Source organism: Mastomys coucha, unplaced genomic scaffold, assembly GCF_008632895.1.
Source record: "Mastomys coucha isolate ucsf_1 unplaced genomic scaffold, UCSF_Mcou_1 pScaffold22, whole genome shotgun sequence".
Lineage (NCBI taxonomy): Eukaryota > Metazoa > Chordata > Mammalia > Rodentia > Muridae > Mastomys > Mastomys coucha.
The window spans coordinates 242,627,315-242,641,038 of record NW_022196905.1 but is presented as its reverse complement, the minus strand read 5'-3'; the positions used below and the strand labels follow the sequence as shown (position 1 = coordinate 242,641,038).

Genomic DNA, 13,724 nt, shown 5'->3' with positions numbered 1-13,724 from the left:
GGGAAACCTAGTCGGGCGTCGTGGTGCAGGCCTGACGAGGCTCGGCCTCCGCTTCCCTGGTTCGGGTAGTTGCCTCAGCTCAGACCAGCCTTGCCGCCCTGCCTGTTGCCTCCTGGGGCAGTGCTATGGTGCGGGCGTGGCCCCGCTTCCCGGGCTTACCTGAGGAGATGGATTGAGCTGAGGGCCCAGAGCTTTCCTGAGCTGGCGCCGGGCCGGGCCGCAGTGGCCGCGGTCTGTGTGGGGAAAGGTCGTCCACAGCTGTGTGCGGCCGGCCGCGCTGCTCCGGGTCATTCTGGGAAAGCGGAAGCGGCGTCTCCACAGGGGAATTCGTTTGTGAGAAAGAGGACGGGACCGCGCGTCTAACAGCACCTGAAGCGCCAAAGTTGGGAACTCCCGTTAGGTCCGCCGGAGCCCGGCTTGGGAGCGGTGCATAGTGCCTCGCGGAGGGCTGTGGAGCAAAGTCTTGGGCCTGCCTGCCCTCCTTACAGGAGTTCTTGCAGCTCTCTAGGTGAGCCTGGCCTCCGTGGCCTTCAGCGAGAGCGAGGGAGGAGGATGAGGAGGACCCGGAGCCTGTGAACCCTGGGCGAGTGGTGAGGGTTTGAGCCCCCACATCCTCTCCATCCTGTAGAGCAACTGGTTCCTGTTACCCTCAGTACTTTCTGGGACCTGCAAGGCTTATTTCACACTCCCTTTAAACTATCCTAGCAGAAAGTTGCTAGTGCAACTTACATGGTTTGCTCCCATTAGAGGATGTCTTCCATAATATAGGATTCCAAGGCAGATGGACGCCCACTTTGGACAACTTACAAGTGGCAGTGAATGCTAGGAATTTCAGCTTTTCCAGCCCCACCCAGGAAGATATTTTGTCTGTCATGGGGGAAGGGAGGGTATGTAGATTGTTTTCACCCCAGAAAGCTTTTGATGTGACCATTTTTAAAGTAGCAAATTTCAAGAGCTGGGCGTGTTGCTTCATGATAGATTCTACCTTGAGTTTCATCCCTAGGACCAAAGAAGTGTGCAGAACAATAACCAGCTAGCTTTCTTATTTATGTTCTGTTAGTTTACCTGGTAACGTTTGTTCTTGACCTTATTGATTTGGAGAGTACAGTGAGTAAAACCTGTAAGGATTGTGCGTCCTGTTATGTGAAAAGTTTCCCCCTCTGTGAGAACAGGGTAAAAAATTTTACAATCTCATTGTTAGTGATAATTTGTATCCACAAAACTATTAAAAACATTTCATAATTGCTTGATTTGGCACATACTTTTCACTTGGGAAGTGAGCTACTTTTAATTTTAAGTATAATTTTATAATTATATAACCTTTTGAAAATGATAGCTGGTCCTTTACTGCAGATATTTATTTATTTTTATTACATTTATTTGTGTATGTATATGTATGTACATGTTTGTGTGCATGTATAGGTTAGCACATTTGTGGTGAAAGATAACCAATGAAAGTCTGTTTTTGCCTACTATGTGGATCCCAGGGATCGTCCCTCCTGTGTTTGTGATGGTTTTGTTTGTTTTAAGACAGTCTTTCTTTTTATCTCTTCCTTCCCTCTTCCCCTTCCCCCTCTTTCTTTTCTGGAACTTTAAATGTAGCTCAGAATGGCTTCAAACTCATGACCCTTCTTCCATTCCCTTTCCTGCTTGAAGATTACAGACATGCATTGTCATGCCCAGAATATTTCACTCTTTAAATTTTTTTAAACGTGGACTGCTTCATAAATTTGTGTCTTATTCTTGTGAAGGAGCTGTGCTAATCTTCTCTATATCATTCCTATTTTAGTATGTGTGCTGCTGAAGCAAGCATATGGTCCAGAATAATTCTTAGAAGCTGATCTAACTAAAAATGCCTTATCTTATAGATGAAATATAAGGGAAAAAGGCAAGCATGGAAAGTGAGAATCCAAAGAAAACACAAGGTGAGAAATCCATGAATCATGTAGTTACATTAGTTTTATGTATTTTATAGTTGTATAATTGTGGGTATATTTTTGTATATGTGTTTGTGATATATAAATATATGTAAATATATATATACACACAATATATACAATTGCATCTAGAAAAGAAAGGAACCATTCATCAACTTACATATGTTCTATGACATTATTCTGAGAGGACACGAACAAACATTTTCTTACCCCAGATAGGGAATTGCCAACAGACCAAAGTATGGATACCACCAATTCCAACTTGTAAGCTTACTGGGGCTATATACAAAGCATATGAATGAGGAAGAATGATTTAGAGGAGCAGAAATGACGCAAAGGCACTGTATCAGCAGCAGCCTACCCCAGCTCATGAAAGCCAAGAAACTGGAACACACAGTACAACCTGCAAGCAGCCTAACAAGTTGGAAAGTATCTCTTTCAGGCAGCTCAGTTGGTCTCGTCTCTACCAGGCAGTTTGGTTGGTCTGAGCCTTTTTGAAGCAATTCTTTTGGCCTGAGAGTGTTTCTCAGATGATATAAATTAACTTAAAGGGAAATAATGCACCACAGCATACATAGTGAACACCTGCTCTGTGCCTGCCTTAGGGTTTTACTGCTGTGAACAGACACCATGACCAAGGCAACTCTTATAAGGACAACATTTAATTGGGGCTGGCTTACAGGTTCAGAGGTTCAGTCCATTATCATCAAGGTGGGAGCATGGCAGCATGCAGGCAGGTATGGTACAAGAGTTGCTGAGGGTTCTACATCTTCATCTGAAGGCAAACAGGAGAGAAAACTCTTCCACACAGCTAGGATAAGGGATTAAAACCTACACCCACGCTGGGCGGTGGTGGTGGCACACACCTTTAGTCCCAGCACTTGGGAGACAGAGGCAGGCAGATTTCTGAGTTCAAGGCCAGCCTGGTCTGCAGAGTGAGTTCCAGGACAGCCAGGGTTATACAGAGAAACCCTGTCTTGAAAAACAAAACAAAACAAAAAAAAACCCAAAAACAAAAAAACAAAGAACAAAAACCTATACCCACAATGACACATCAACTCCAAGGGCCATACCTCCTAATAGTGCCACTCCCTGGGCCAAGCATGTACAAACCATCACGGTGCCTATAATATAATTTCTGATGTCAGAAATAATGGGAAAGTTATGCTGATACTTAGAGTGCCATATGAGCTGGGCATGGTAGCTCATGCCTTTAATCCCAGCTCTCATGATACAGAGACAGGCAGATCTCTGAATATAAGACTTGCCTTGTTTACATATTTCTAGGCCAGCCAGGACTACATAGTAAGACTCTATTTGAAATTATAATAAAAATCCATATGGTAGTAGATTTATTGGCAGAATATAAAAGATGTCCCTAGACATGGTGGCTCATTGTTGCAAGGGTACTGTCAGAAATGTAGATGAATATGTTTGTGTCTACTACACTGTCAGAATTGGTTTTTTATTTTATGTCAGGCTTTCATGTAGTCAAGGCTGGTCTCAAGCTCATTATGTGGCACAGGATGACCCTAAACTGATGATTTTCCTGTCTCCAAGTCCCCAGTGCCGGGATTATAGGCATTTTCAGTAATGCCTAGTTTATGTGGTGCTGGAGATGGCAAATGGAGCTTTGGTTGGTGCTAGGCAAGCACTTTACCAATTGAACTATATACTGCATCAACAACAATAAGTTTACAAGGTATTATGGATTCATTGGCATTGATTTGCCACATAGTGCCGCTTTAATTAATTAATAGCTAGCCCAGGCAAAAACAGGTTCCTTTGTCCCAGTTTCAACTACTATTAATGAACTCTCAGATCAGACACCACTCACCACAGTGAATTTGTTTTCTCTCTGTCTGGCCAATTATAGAAGGTCAGAGAGGCCTCATCAGAGTTCAAGCTTGTGTTGTTGTTTTGTTTTTTATTTTTGTTTGTTTGCTGCTACCCCCTTCCTTCACTGGTTTCTCTGTGTAGCCGTGGCTGTCCTAGAACTCACTTTATAGACCAGGCTTGCCTGAACTCAGCCTGCCTTCCAAGTGCTAGGATTAAAGGCATGTGCCACTTCACCAGGCTTCGAGAAGTTTTAAAGAAAGCTGAAATCTGGGAAGTTATATAGGGAAGCAAAGATAATGAGCATGGCCGGAGGGTGCTGGAGACCCTGCTGCTCTAGACAGGCCACTCCCAGGTTCAGGTTTGAGAGAAACTAGAAGTGAAGAGATAGAGGCAGGAGAAAGAGTTCAAAGTCATCCGTAGTTATGTAGCAAGGTTGAGACCAGCCTGGGTCATATTGAGGCCATGTCTTTAATAAATAAAAAGCAGACTAAAGACATGTGGAGTCTGGTGAGGTAGCTCAGTGGGTAGAGATCATTAAACCTGACAATTGATCTCTAGGATCCATGTAGTAGGAGAGAATCAACTCCCACAAGTTGTCTTCTGACCTCCACCTTCCCCATACACACTAATTTAATATGTATATGGATATTTTGCTTGCAGGTTTATTTGAGCCACTTGCATACCTAGTGTTGGCAGAGGTTAGAAGGCTGCATCAGGTCCCCTGAAATTATAGTTGCCAACAGCTGTGAGCTGCTAAACAGTGCTGGGATATCCCAGGGGATGAACACAAAATTGAATATCTGGTTTGAAAAGATTTCCTTCTTGGGATACACGATGTGAAACTCACAAAGACCAAAAAGTTCTTAAAAATAGAAAAGTATTTCCTTCTAGATTGAGCTGCTTTTGCATTCTGCATAGTATCTTGAAACGTAAAAGTTTTACATTTTAAACCAGGCATTGTGATGCATACCTTTAAGACATGCCTTTGAGACAGAGACAGGTATAGCTCTGTGAGTTAAGGTCTCGCCTACTCTACATAGTGAGTTCCAGGACAGCCAGAGCTACATACTGAGGCCTTGTCTCAAATACAAACACCTAAAGAAAAAATTGAAATTTTAGGTTTATTCAGTCACGTTTTCTTTTATTGCTTGTAGCTTTTGGTATTGTGTGCATTTCTTTCTGGAATTGAAGAAACTTGTTTACTCAGCCAAAAAGAAGTTTAAATGAAGAGAAAATGTGATAATTGTATAATTAGGGAGGTGCTTTGGCTAAGAGGAAAAGAATTTGATAGGAAATCTTAAAGTCTGAGAAGGACATGCTGAAGGGAATGGAGGAATACATCCTAAAATGTGCCCAAAACTGAAAAGCACCATGCCTTATTTGAAATTTTCATTAGCATGTTATCAATATGACATTAATAGCCAGATGATGTTAATACAGCCAATAATTATGAATAAATATTGGATTTTGCCCAAAGTCAACTCAGTAATAACCTTTGTACTATTATATTGTTCAGACAGATTATATCACAAATTGTTTAATTGAAACAAACTGCTAGTTGAGTTTTTATAAATAGAAGAATAAAGATTGATGTGGCTCAGATTTTTGTAGTATGTGTCTTTTTATTTTTAAGTTTACCCCTTGTAAATGTTAGTTCACAAACACTTACAAAGATGGCAGGATGGCTCAGCACATGCTACTATGTCTGCCAACCTCATTTGATCTCCAGGACCCACATGGTAGAAGAAAAGTGATTCCTACATACTATCCTCTGACCTCCACATATGCCTCCTCAGTGAATGAATAAACAAATATAAGAAAATACTGTTAAAGCCAAAACAAAAGAAATAAAAACTTAAAACAAGACAAAAACCAGGCAGTGATGGCTCATGCCTTTAATCCCAGCACTTGGGAGGTAGAGGCAGGTGGATTTCTGAGTTCAAGGCCAGCCTGGTCTACAGAGTGAGTTCCAGACAGCCAGGACTATACAGAGAAACCCTGTCTCAATTCAAGGCCAGCCTGGTCTACAGAGTGAGTTCCGGACAGCCAGGACTATACAGAGAAACCCTGTCTCAGAAAAACAAAACAAAACAAAACAAAACAGCAAAATTATTCCAACACCTATATGTCATTTACATAATAAAAGAGGATTTGGGTTTTTTTAGTTTGATATGTTATCTTGAATGATTTCCATTCAAATATGAAATCTACTCTGTTTTCCTTGGATACACTAACTTGGTCATGATGCATTGTTAATATGTTGTTGTAATCAGCTTATTAGAACATCTTACTAGATATTTTCTATGTATGTGAAGGATGCTAGTCTGTAGTTTTCTATTCTTTCTAATGGGTTTAATTTTGATACAAGCATAATGCCAACCTCAGAATAAGTTGGGAAGCAGGCATTGTGGTGTGCCCTGGTTACTGAAGAGGCTAAGGCATGAGGATCTTAAGATTGAGATTTCCTCGTAAATACATATTCATTAGCATTCTCTAAGTTCTAATGTATTTTCATCCAGTTCATTTAAAATACCTTTTGAGAATATCTTTATTAGATCATAAAGCAAATATATGCTTATTTTTTTAAAAAAGCAAGCATTTCAAAGATTTGTAATTATGAAATATAACTTGAATAATTGTTCTTTGAAAGAAAACTTTGTGTTTAAAATAAATTTTTCTCCAGTAGAAGTGAAGACAGACCTGAAGTTACTGTTGGAATGTCTGAAGTATCATATGGGCAGCCCTTTGTCACAAAAGGAAGTTTTGATCACTATTCATTCAGTTTGTAAACAAGACAGTAAGACATAATAATTAACTTTATTCAGGAGTCTATTTTTTCTCCCTTTCTCCTTTTTCTTTCTCTTTCCTTCCTCCTCTCCCTCTTCTCTGTGATTATGCTTGCCTCTCCCCTCCTTCCCTCCTTTCTTTCTTTCTTTCTTTCTTTCTTTCTTTCTTTCTTTCTTTCTTTCTTTCTTTCTCTCTCTCTCTCTTTCTTTCCTTCTTTCTTTCTTTCTTTCTTTCTTTCTTTCTTTCTTTCTTTCTTTCTTGCTTGCTTGCTTGCTTGCTTGCTTGCTTGCTTGCTTGCTTGCTTTCTTCCTTTCTTCCTTTCTTTCTTCTCATTCCATCAAGTAACCCATCCTCCTGATCCCCTCACTAGCCCTGGGACTGACTGCATGCCATGACACCGCAGCCCACAGCCCACTCTGATTCTGGCTTTGTAGTACAGTAATAAGTCAATATACATGGTTACTTCTCTTCTGCTCAGTGTGTGTGTTGTATTCTTTCATTTGATTCTTTTATCCTTAACAGAACAAACGAAGTAAATATGATTTCTTGTTTTTGCAAATTTTACAGGTGATGCAGGTATTTATTTCCGGGAAATTGGTGGTTTGATGTTTATAATAAATCTTGCAAAGTCAAGTGAGCATAGCATGGTAAAAGAGGCAGCCTTATACACATTAGGATCCATTGCAGAAGAGAATGGTAAGACATAAAATATTATCTTTATGTGCTTGAAATAATTTCAAATAAGTCTTTAAATTTTTTTGTAAATTTTTAAATTTAAAGGTGAGACACCTGATTGACACTCACTATTTAGGGTTTGGGTTTTTGTTTGTTTGTTTTGTTTTTTGTTTTTTGTTTTTTTGGTTTTTCTGAGACAGGGTTTCTCTGTGTAGCCCTGGCTGTCCTGCAACTCTCTCTGTAGACCAGGCTGGCCTCGAACTCAGAAATCCGCCTGCCTCTGCCTCCCAAGTGCTGAGATTAGGGTTATTTTTGTTTGTTTCCTGTAGAGTGTTTTGTTGTTGTTTTTGGTTTTGTTTTGTCTTGAGTCAAAACATATATAGTGCAGGGTGGCCTTAAGTGCACAGCTGTCCTGTTTTGCTTGCTAAATATGCTATTGCACCATTCCTTGCATTATTTTTGAGCTTTGAAAAGACTTTTGCATTTCCAAACATTCTTTAAAAATATCATAAATATTGTAGGTCTCTCTGTTTTCCAAAGATATCTGATTTTTCTTGTTTTTTTTTTTTTTTTTTTTTTTTTTTTTTTTTTTTTTTTTTAGTCTTCTTACTTGCCTCTCTTTTCACTTGGGATGATTTTCATTTCTTATTTGGTTAGGAATTTATTGGCAATTCTAGAGTATTTTAAATGTTTGGAGCTTAGACCAAGTCATTTTAACTTTAAGATATTTCTGGTTTGGGACTGGCTGGATGGCTCAGTAGGTAAAGGGGCTTTCCAGCAAACCTGATGACCTGAGTTTGATGCCTGGAGCTCACATTATGGAAGGAGAGAACCGACTCCCGTAATTGCCCTCTCATCCACAAGAGTACTATGGCATGTACATAGTGGGCACACGCATGTGTGTGTTTGCACATACAAATAAGTAAATAAATAATTTTAAAATATTTTTTAGATCTGCTACTTAAGCACACATCAAGTCTTCATAGATTTGACTGTCTCTAATACATGCTAGTTAAGTGGCATCTAGTTTAGAAGCATCCTCAGTTTGACAACTTTTGCGTTTTGTTCAATATATTTTTGAAATAGTTTGTGCTGATATATTAAAATGAAAATTGTTTTTTATGTTTCAGTTTACTGTCAGCAGTCTTTGTGTACTTCAGAATTATTTCAAGATTTAACCTTGTTCTTAACTAATGATGATTCAAACACAAATTTGAAAAGAATGTCTGTCTATGTTCTTTTGGTTCTGGTTTCAAATAATAGTAAGTAAATTCTCATGAATGCTTAAACACATTTTAACATATTTTTGGAATAGTCATTAATACTTTGAACCTAGTCATTTTCATATTAGTGCCTTTATTTCTTTAAAGATAATATTGATTTATGATTTTAATGTATATAAGTACTTTGTCTGCATGTATATCTACACATCAGAAGAAAGTATCAGAAAGTTGTGAGCTGCTGTTTGGGTACTGGGAATTGAACTCAGGACCTTCAGAAAACCAGTGACTGCTCTTAACCACTGAGTCATCTCTCTAGCCCTGCCTTTGTTTATTTATTTATTTATTTATTTATTTACTTATATATTTTTTGTTTTTGTTTTTTTTTTTAAATTTATTTCTTTATTATATGTAAGCACACTGTAGTTGTCTTCAGACACACCAGAAGAGGGCATCAGATCTCATTACAGATGGTTGTGAGCCACCATGTGGTTGCTGGGATTCGAACTCAGGACCTTCGGAAGAGCAGTCAGTGCTCTTAACCGCTGATTAACTGCTGAGCCATCTTTCCAGCCCTATGTGGGGTTTTTTTGTTGTTTTGATTTTTTTTTTTTTTTGAGACAGGTTTCACTATGTAGATGAGACTTGGTCTTGGACTCTGCTTCCCAAATGTATTAGTAACTTTTTATTTCATTGACATGTGAGAGATACTAGTTCTAAGGAAGGAATTAATATACATTTAATCACAATATTTGTTAATTTTAACAAACAGTGAAGTGATTTGTACTACTTAATCTTCAAAAAGAAAATCAAGTACTCAATGAATGGGTCGACTTTTCACTGAACTGATTACAAGATTACTGTTAGTCCCCAGTGGTTTTTATTTTGGAATAATTTTAGGTTTATTGAAAAGTTGAAAACCTAATATAAAGTGTTTATGTATACATATATTTTATATCTGTGTATAAAATATAAAGTGCTTATGTAGTTAAAACTTTGCTTGTATATGTACATACATGTGCATGTGTTTGTGCTTGAAGCAGAAGCTAGGGGTTATTGTTGGATGCCTTCCTCAATCAGTTTCTACTGTATTTATCTATAGACAGAGTCACTTTACTGACTCTGAAGCTTTCCAATCTGACTAGACTGACTGCCCGGTGAGCCCTGTGGTCAGACATAAGTTCCCGTGCCTAGGCTCTTATTTATTTTTCACAGAGTGCTGGGGATCAAACTCAAGCCCTTATGCTGCCGCTTTACTGACTGAGCCATCTCCCCAGTTCTCGTGTTTTAAAAATTTGCTTTTTTTAACTCTTGAAATTGTTAGCTACTTGAATTGCTTCTAGATTTTTTTTTTTTTTTTTTGCAACTTTGGAAAGTCTGAAAAAGATTTGTAGTTTTTCTACTTTGGAGATTATTTTCATATTGTAGCAACTATAAAATAAGCAGTTTGTAATTTTTAGAGGAAAACTGAATGCTGTAAGTTGCTAAGCATAGTATATTTTCTGTAATAAAGCTAGCTATAGTGTTTTTAAAAGAAATTAAAAATTTATGTGTATGGACGTTTTGCCTACATGTATGTCTGTGCACCATGTGCATGCCTGGTACCTACAGAGGCCATAAGAGGGCATCACATCTCCTGGAACTAGAGTTATGGATAGTTGTAAGCAACCATGTGGGTGCTGGGAATTGATCCCGGGTCCCCTAGAAGAACAGAAAATGCTCTTAACTGCCAACTCATCTCTACAGCCCCTTGATTATAGGTTTTTTCCTACTGTCATTCTGTATACTTCACAATACTTTAAAGTAGCTTAAAAACTAATTATAATACCATCTAAGTGTCTTAAGTTTAATGAAATTATTTTTAAGTAAAAGTCATATTCATGTAATATCTGGTTCTTTTTTAAGGGGATGGACAAACTCTTGTGAGAGAAATGGGTTGTATTGAAGTTCTATCACAGATGTTCAGGTAAGTAAATAAAATGTCTTATTGCTTAGGACATTTATAAAATGTTTTAGCCGGGTGGTGATGGCGCACACATTTAATCCCAGCACTTGGGAGGCAGAGGCAGGAGGATTTCTGAGTTCAAGGCCAGCCTGGTCTATACAGAGTGAGTTCCAGGACAGCCAAGGCTATACAGAAAAACCCTGTCTCGAAAAACAAAAATAAAACAAAACAAAAACAACAAAAAAAGTTTTAGAACATTTATAAAAATTCATTATCTTTTCTTTTTAACCCAATAGGACAGTTCTTTCCAACTATGAGTTGAATTTGTCAGATAATACTGTTTTCCAGAGTTACCTGTTATGGTCTTCAGTGTGCAGTACTCTGTGTGTATGTGTCAACAATCCTCAAAATGGTAATTATTTCAACAACTTAAATTCAAATGTAAAAACAAATAATGACTGATATTTTGCAAAAATCAGATTAAAACATGGTATTCCTCCTTTCAGATGAGAATCAAATACTTTGTTGTTCACTTTTTCCATATGTTAATAAATGGCTGATGAATTGCATAAAACCTGAGGTAATTCGACCTATATGCTCATTTATTGGACTTACTCTTGCAAATAATAGTAAGTATCCATTATTTTGTAGGGTATATATTAAGAAACATATTTAAAATCATAACAAAAACTACAAAATTCAATTAATGAGTTTGATACTTCTAATTTGGACCATTTTGGATATATTTAGACTGTTTTGTTTGTGATAGGGTCTCACTATATAGCCCTGGCTGGCCTGGAACTCACTATGTAGATCAGGCTATCCTCAAACAGATACTGACCTACCTCTGTCTTAAGTACTTGGATAACCTCTTGAAGATAAGAGAATCTTGGAAGAGAATCTCGATATTATTGGGAAGTTATTGAAAAGATGTTGGCAGCAGCATAGTTCTGGGAGGTGGGGTCTGAGAACAGTCTCCTGTGGCCCAGCTGGCTTATATAGCTATATATGTCTATATAGCTAAAGATGGCCTTAACCTTAGCATCCTCCTTTCCCCACCTCCCGAGTCCTGGAAATGTATGTACCACTGTACCCATCTTGCAATATAGGTTTTTTTTTTTTTTCCCCTTCCTAAATACTCTCACAAAATAAAGCAGTCAGATCAACCCCTCCCAGGATGTCCACTCTAACCAAACTGGAATTAGACTATAAATGAGTACCATGGAGCCAAGGAGATGGCTCAGTCTGCAAAGACACTTGCCATTCAAAAAGATGCGAGTCTGATGGATCATGTTTGATCCTCAGAACCTACACAGAAGTGTCAGGAGGGAACTGATTCCACAGAGTTGTTCTCTGACCTCCAAAGTGCATGTGCATGCATATGTTTCCACACACAACATGCACACACACATATGACTCCTTAATCATAAATACAAATCTTATACTTAAGCAATATTTATTCTTTGAAAAAAAATTAAAATATAACAAAATAAAATACATAAGAGAAAACAAAAATTATTACATCAGAGTTAGGCAAAACAAACAGAAGGAAATGAGCCCAAGAGAAGACACAAGAATCAGATTCATTTGTTTGCATAAATTAGGAATTTCATAAATATGCTAACCTGTAAGCCATAATGTACATGCAGAGGATCTGATGCAGACCCGTGCAGGTCCTGTGCATGCTGCCTCCATTTCTGTGAGCTCATATAAGCTTTGCTCATGTTAATTTAGAGGGCCTCGTTTTCTTGGTGTTCTCTGACCCTTCTGGCTCTTATCCTGAGCTCTGAGGAGGGAGGGATTTGGTAATGGCATCCCATTTAGGCCTGAGTGTTTCAAGGTCTTTCACTTTCTGCATAACATCTGGCTGCCGGTCTCTGTATTTGTTGTTATCTGCCACAGGAAGAAACTTTTCTGCTGATGGCTGAGCAAGGCACTGTTTCCCTGGTCAGAGCATAAATGCAATTTTTAAAAATAAATGTACAAAAAAATCTTGAAAAGATGGAGGTTGTAGAAATCTGAGAGATAAGGATTGTTGAAAGTTCAAGGCTAGCCTGGATTACATATATAGTGAGTTTCTGGCCAGATAGGGCTATAGTGTGATGCTCTTACCTTCCTCTTCCCCAGCACACCCCCCTCAAAGACCTAAATTACCATGAGAAGTGATATCACTCTAGATTTTGTTTCCTAGTTTTTATTGGATGTATGTGAATGTTTGTCCACATGTGTGCCTATGTGCTACATGTGTGCCAGTGGAGCCAGAAGAGGGTGTGGGTTCTGTGGGATTGGAGTTACAGTTGTGAGCTGCCTCTTGAGTGCCAGGAGTCAAACTCAGGTCTGCTGGAAAACTGCTAAGCCATCTCTCTATTCCTCACTCATGATCTTGTCAGAGTTATTTGCTTGTTTGTTTGTTTGCTTGTATAATGTGTATGAGTACTCTGCTGCATGTACACCTGCATGTCAGAAGAGGGCATCAGATGCCATTGTAGATGGTCATAAACCACCATCTCTCCAGCCTCATTACCATAGCTTAGTAAAGTAATGGTAGAAACAGTTTTATATCATGCAATTAGAAAATTCTAATGACTTGGACAAATTCTTTAAAATATAGAAATTACTAGAACGTACTCAAAAAAGTAGATAACTTGAATATTCCTCTATCTGGAATGTCTATTTATTTGTTCTTTTTTTTCTTTATTTTTGAGGATTTTTTTTTTTTAATTTGAGTATTTGCCTATATGTTTATGTGTGCAGTGCCTTTGGAGACCAGAGGGTGTAAATGCCTTTTGAATTAGAGTCACAGGCAGTTGTGACCCACCGTGTGGTTTTTTGAAACCAAACCAAGGTCCCCTTCCTTAAAGAAGAGACAGTGGTCTTAACCAAAGAGCTGTCTCTTCAGTCCCAAGTTTGTTATTTTTTTAAGACAGGGTTTTGTGTAGTTCAGTCTGCCTTGGATTGGTTGGGTAGCTGGAGCTGGCCTTGGATTTGTTGGGTAGCTGGAGCTGGCCTTGGATCGGTTGGGTAGCTGGAGCTGGCCTTGGATCGGTTGTGTAGCTGGAGCTGGCCTTGGATCGGTTGGGTAGCTGGAGCTGGCCTTGGATCGGTTGGGTAGCTGGAGCTGGCCTTGGATCGGTTGGCTAGCTGGAGCTGCCCTTGGATCGGTTGGCTAGCTGGAGCTGGCCTTGGATCGGTTGGCTAGCTGGAGCTGGCCTTGGATCGGTTGTGTAGCTGGAGCTGGCCTTGGATTTGTTGTGTAGCTGGAGCTGGCCTTGGATCGGTTGGCTAGCTGGAGCTGGCCTTGGATCGGTTGGCTAGCTGGAG

General features: G+C 39.0%; 1 protein-coding gene and 1 non-coding gene across 10 annotated transcripts in view; one reads left to right on the top strand and one right to left on the bottom strand.

The window, feature by feature from the left end:
* Window positions 1-390: 390 nt before the first annotated feature.
* Terb1 (telomere repeat binding bouquet formation protein 1) overlaps window positions 391-13,724 on the top strand; it is a 62,491-nt gene continuing 49,157 nt past the window's right edge. For 5 of the 9 annotated variants that reach the window (XR_004110252.1, XR_004110251.1, XM_031341108.1 and 2 more), the window contains exons 1-8: window positions 391-508; window positions 1,869-1,925; window positions 6,460-6,573; window positions 7,131-7,259; window positions 8,369-8,500; window positions 10,364-10,424; window positions 10,700-10,815; window positions 10,910-11,032. Coding sequence is in view for 7 of the 9 variants with exons in the window: in XM_031341108.1 (XP_031196968.1) it covers window positions 1,895-1,925; window positions 6,460-6,573; window positions 7,131-7,259; window positions 8,369-8,500; window positions 10,364-10,424; window positions 10,700-10,815; window positions 10,910-11,032 (706 nt within the window). In the remaining 2 variants the exon portion in view is untranslated. Of the gene's footprint in view, window positions 509-1,789; window positions 1,926-6,459; window positions 6,574-7,130; window positions 7,260-8,368; window positions 8,501-10,363; window positions 10,425-10,699; window positions 10,816-10,909; window positions 11,033-13,724 lie in introns of all 9 variants that reach the window. The other 4 variants (XM_031341105.1, XM_031341106.1, XM_031341109.1 and 1 more) reach the window with 4 other exon arrangements.
* Window positions 1,707-1,809, bottom strand: LOC116071644. Its single transcript, XR_004111044.1, has one exon. It is a non-coding gene; the product is annotated as a U6 spliceosomal RNA (small nuclear RNA).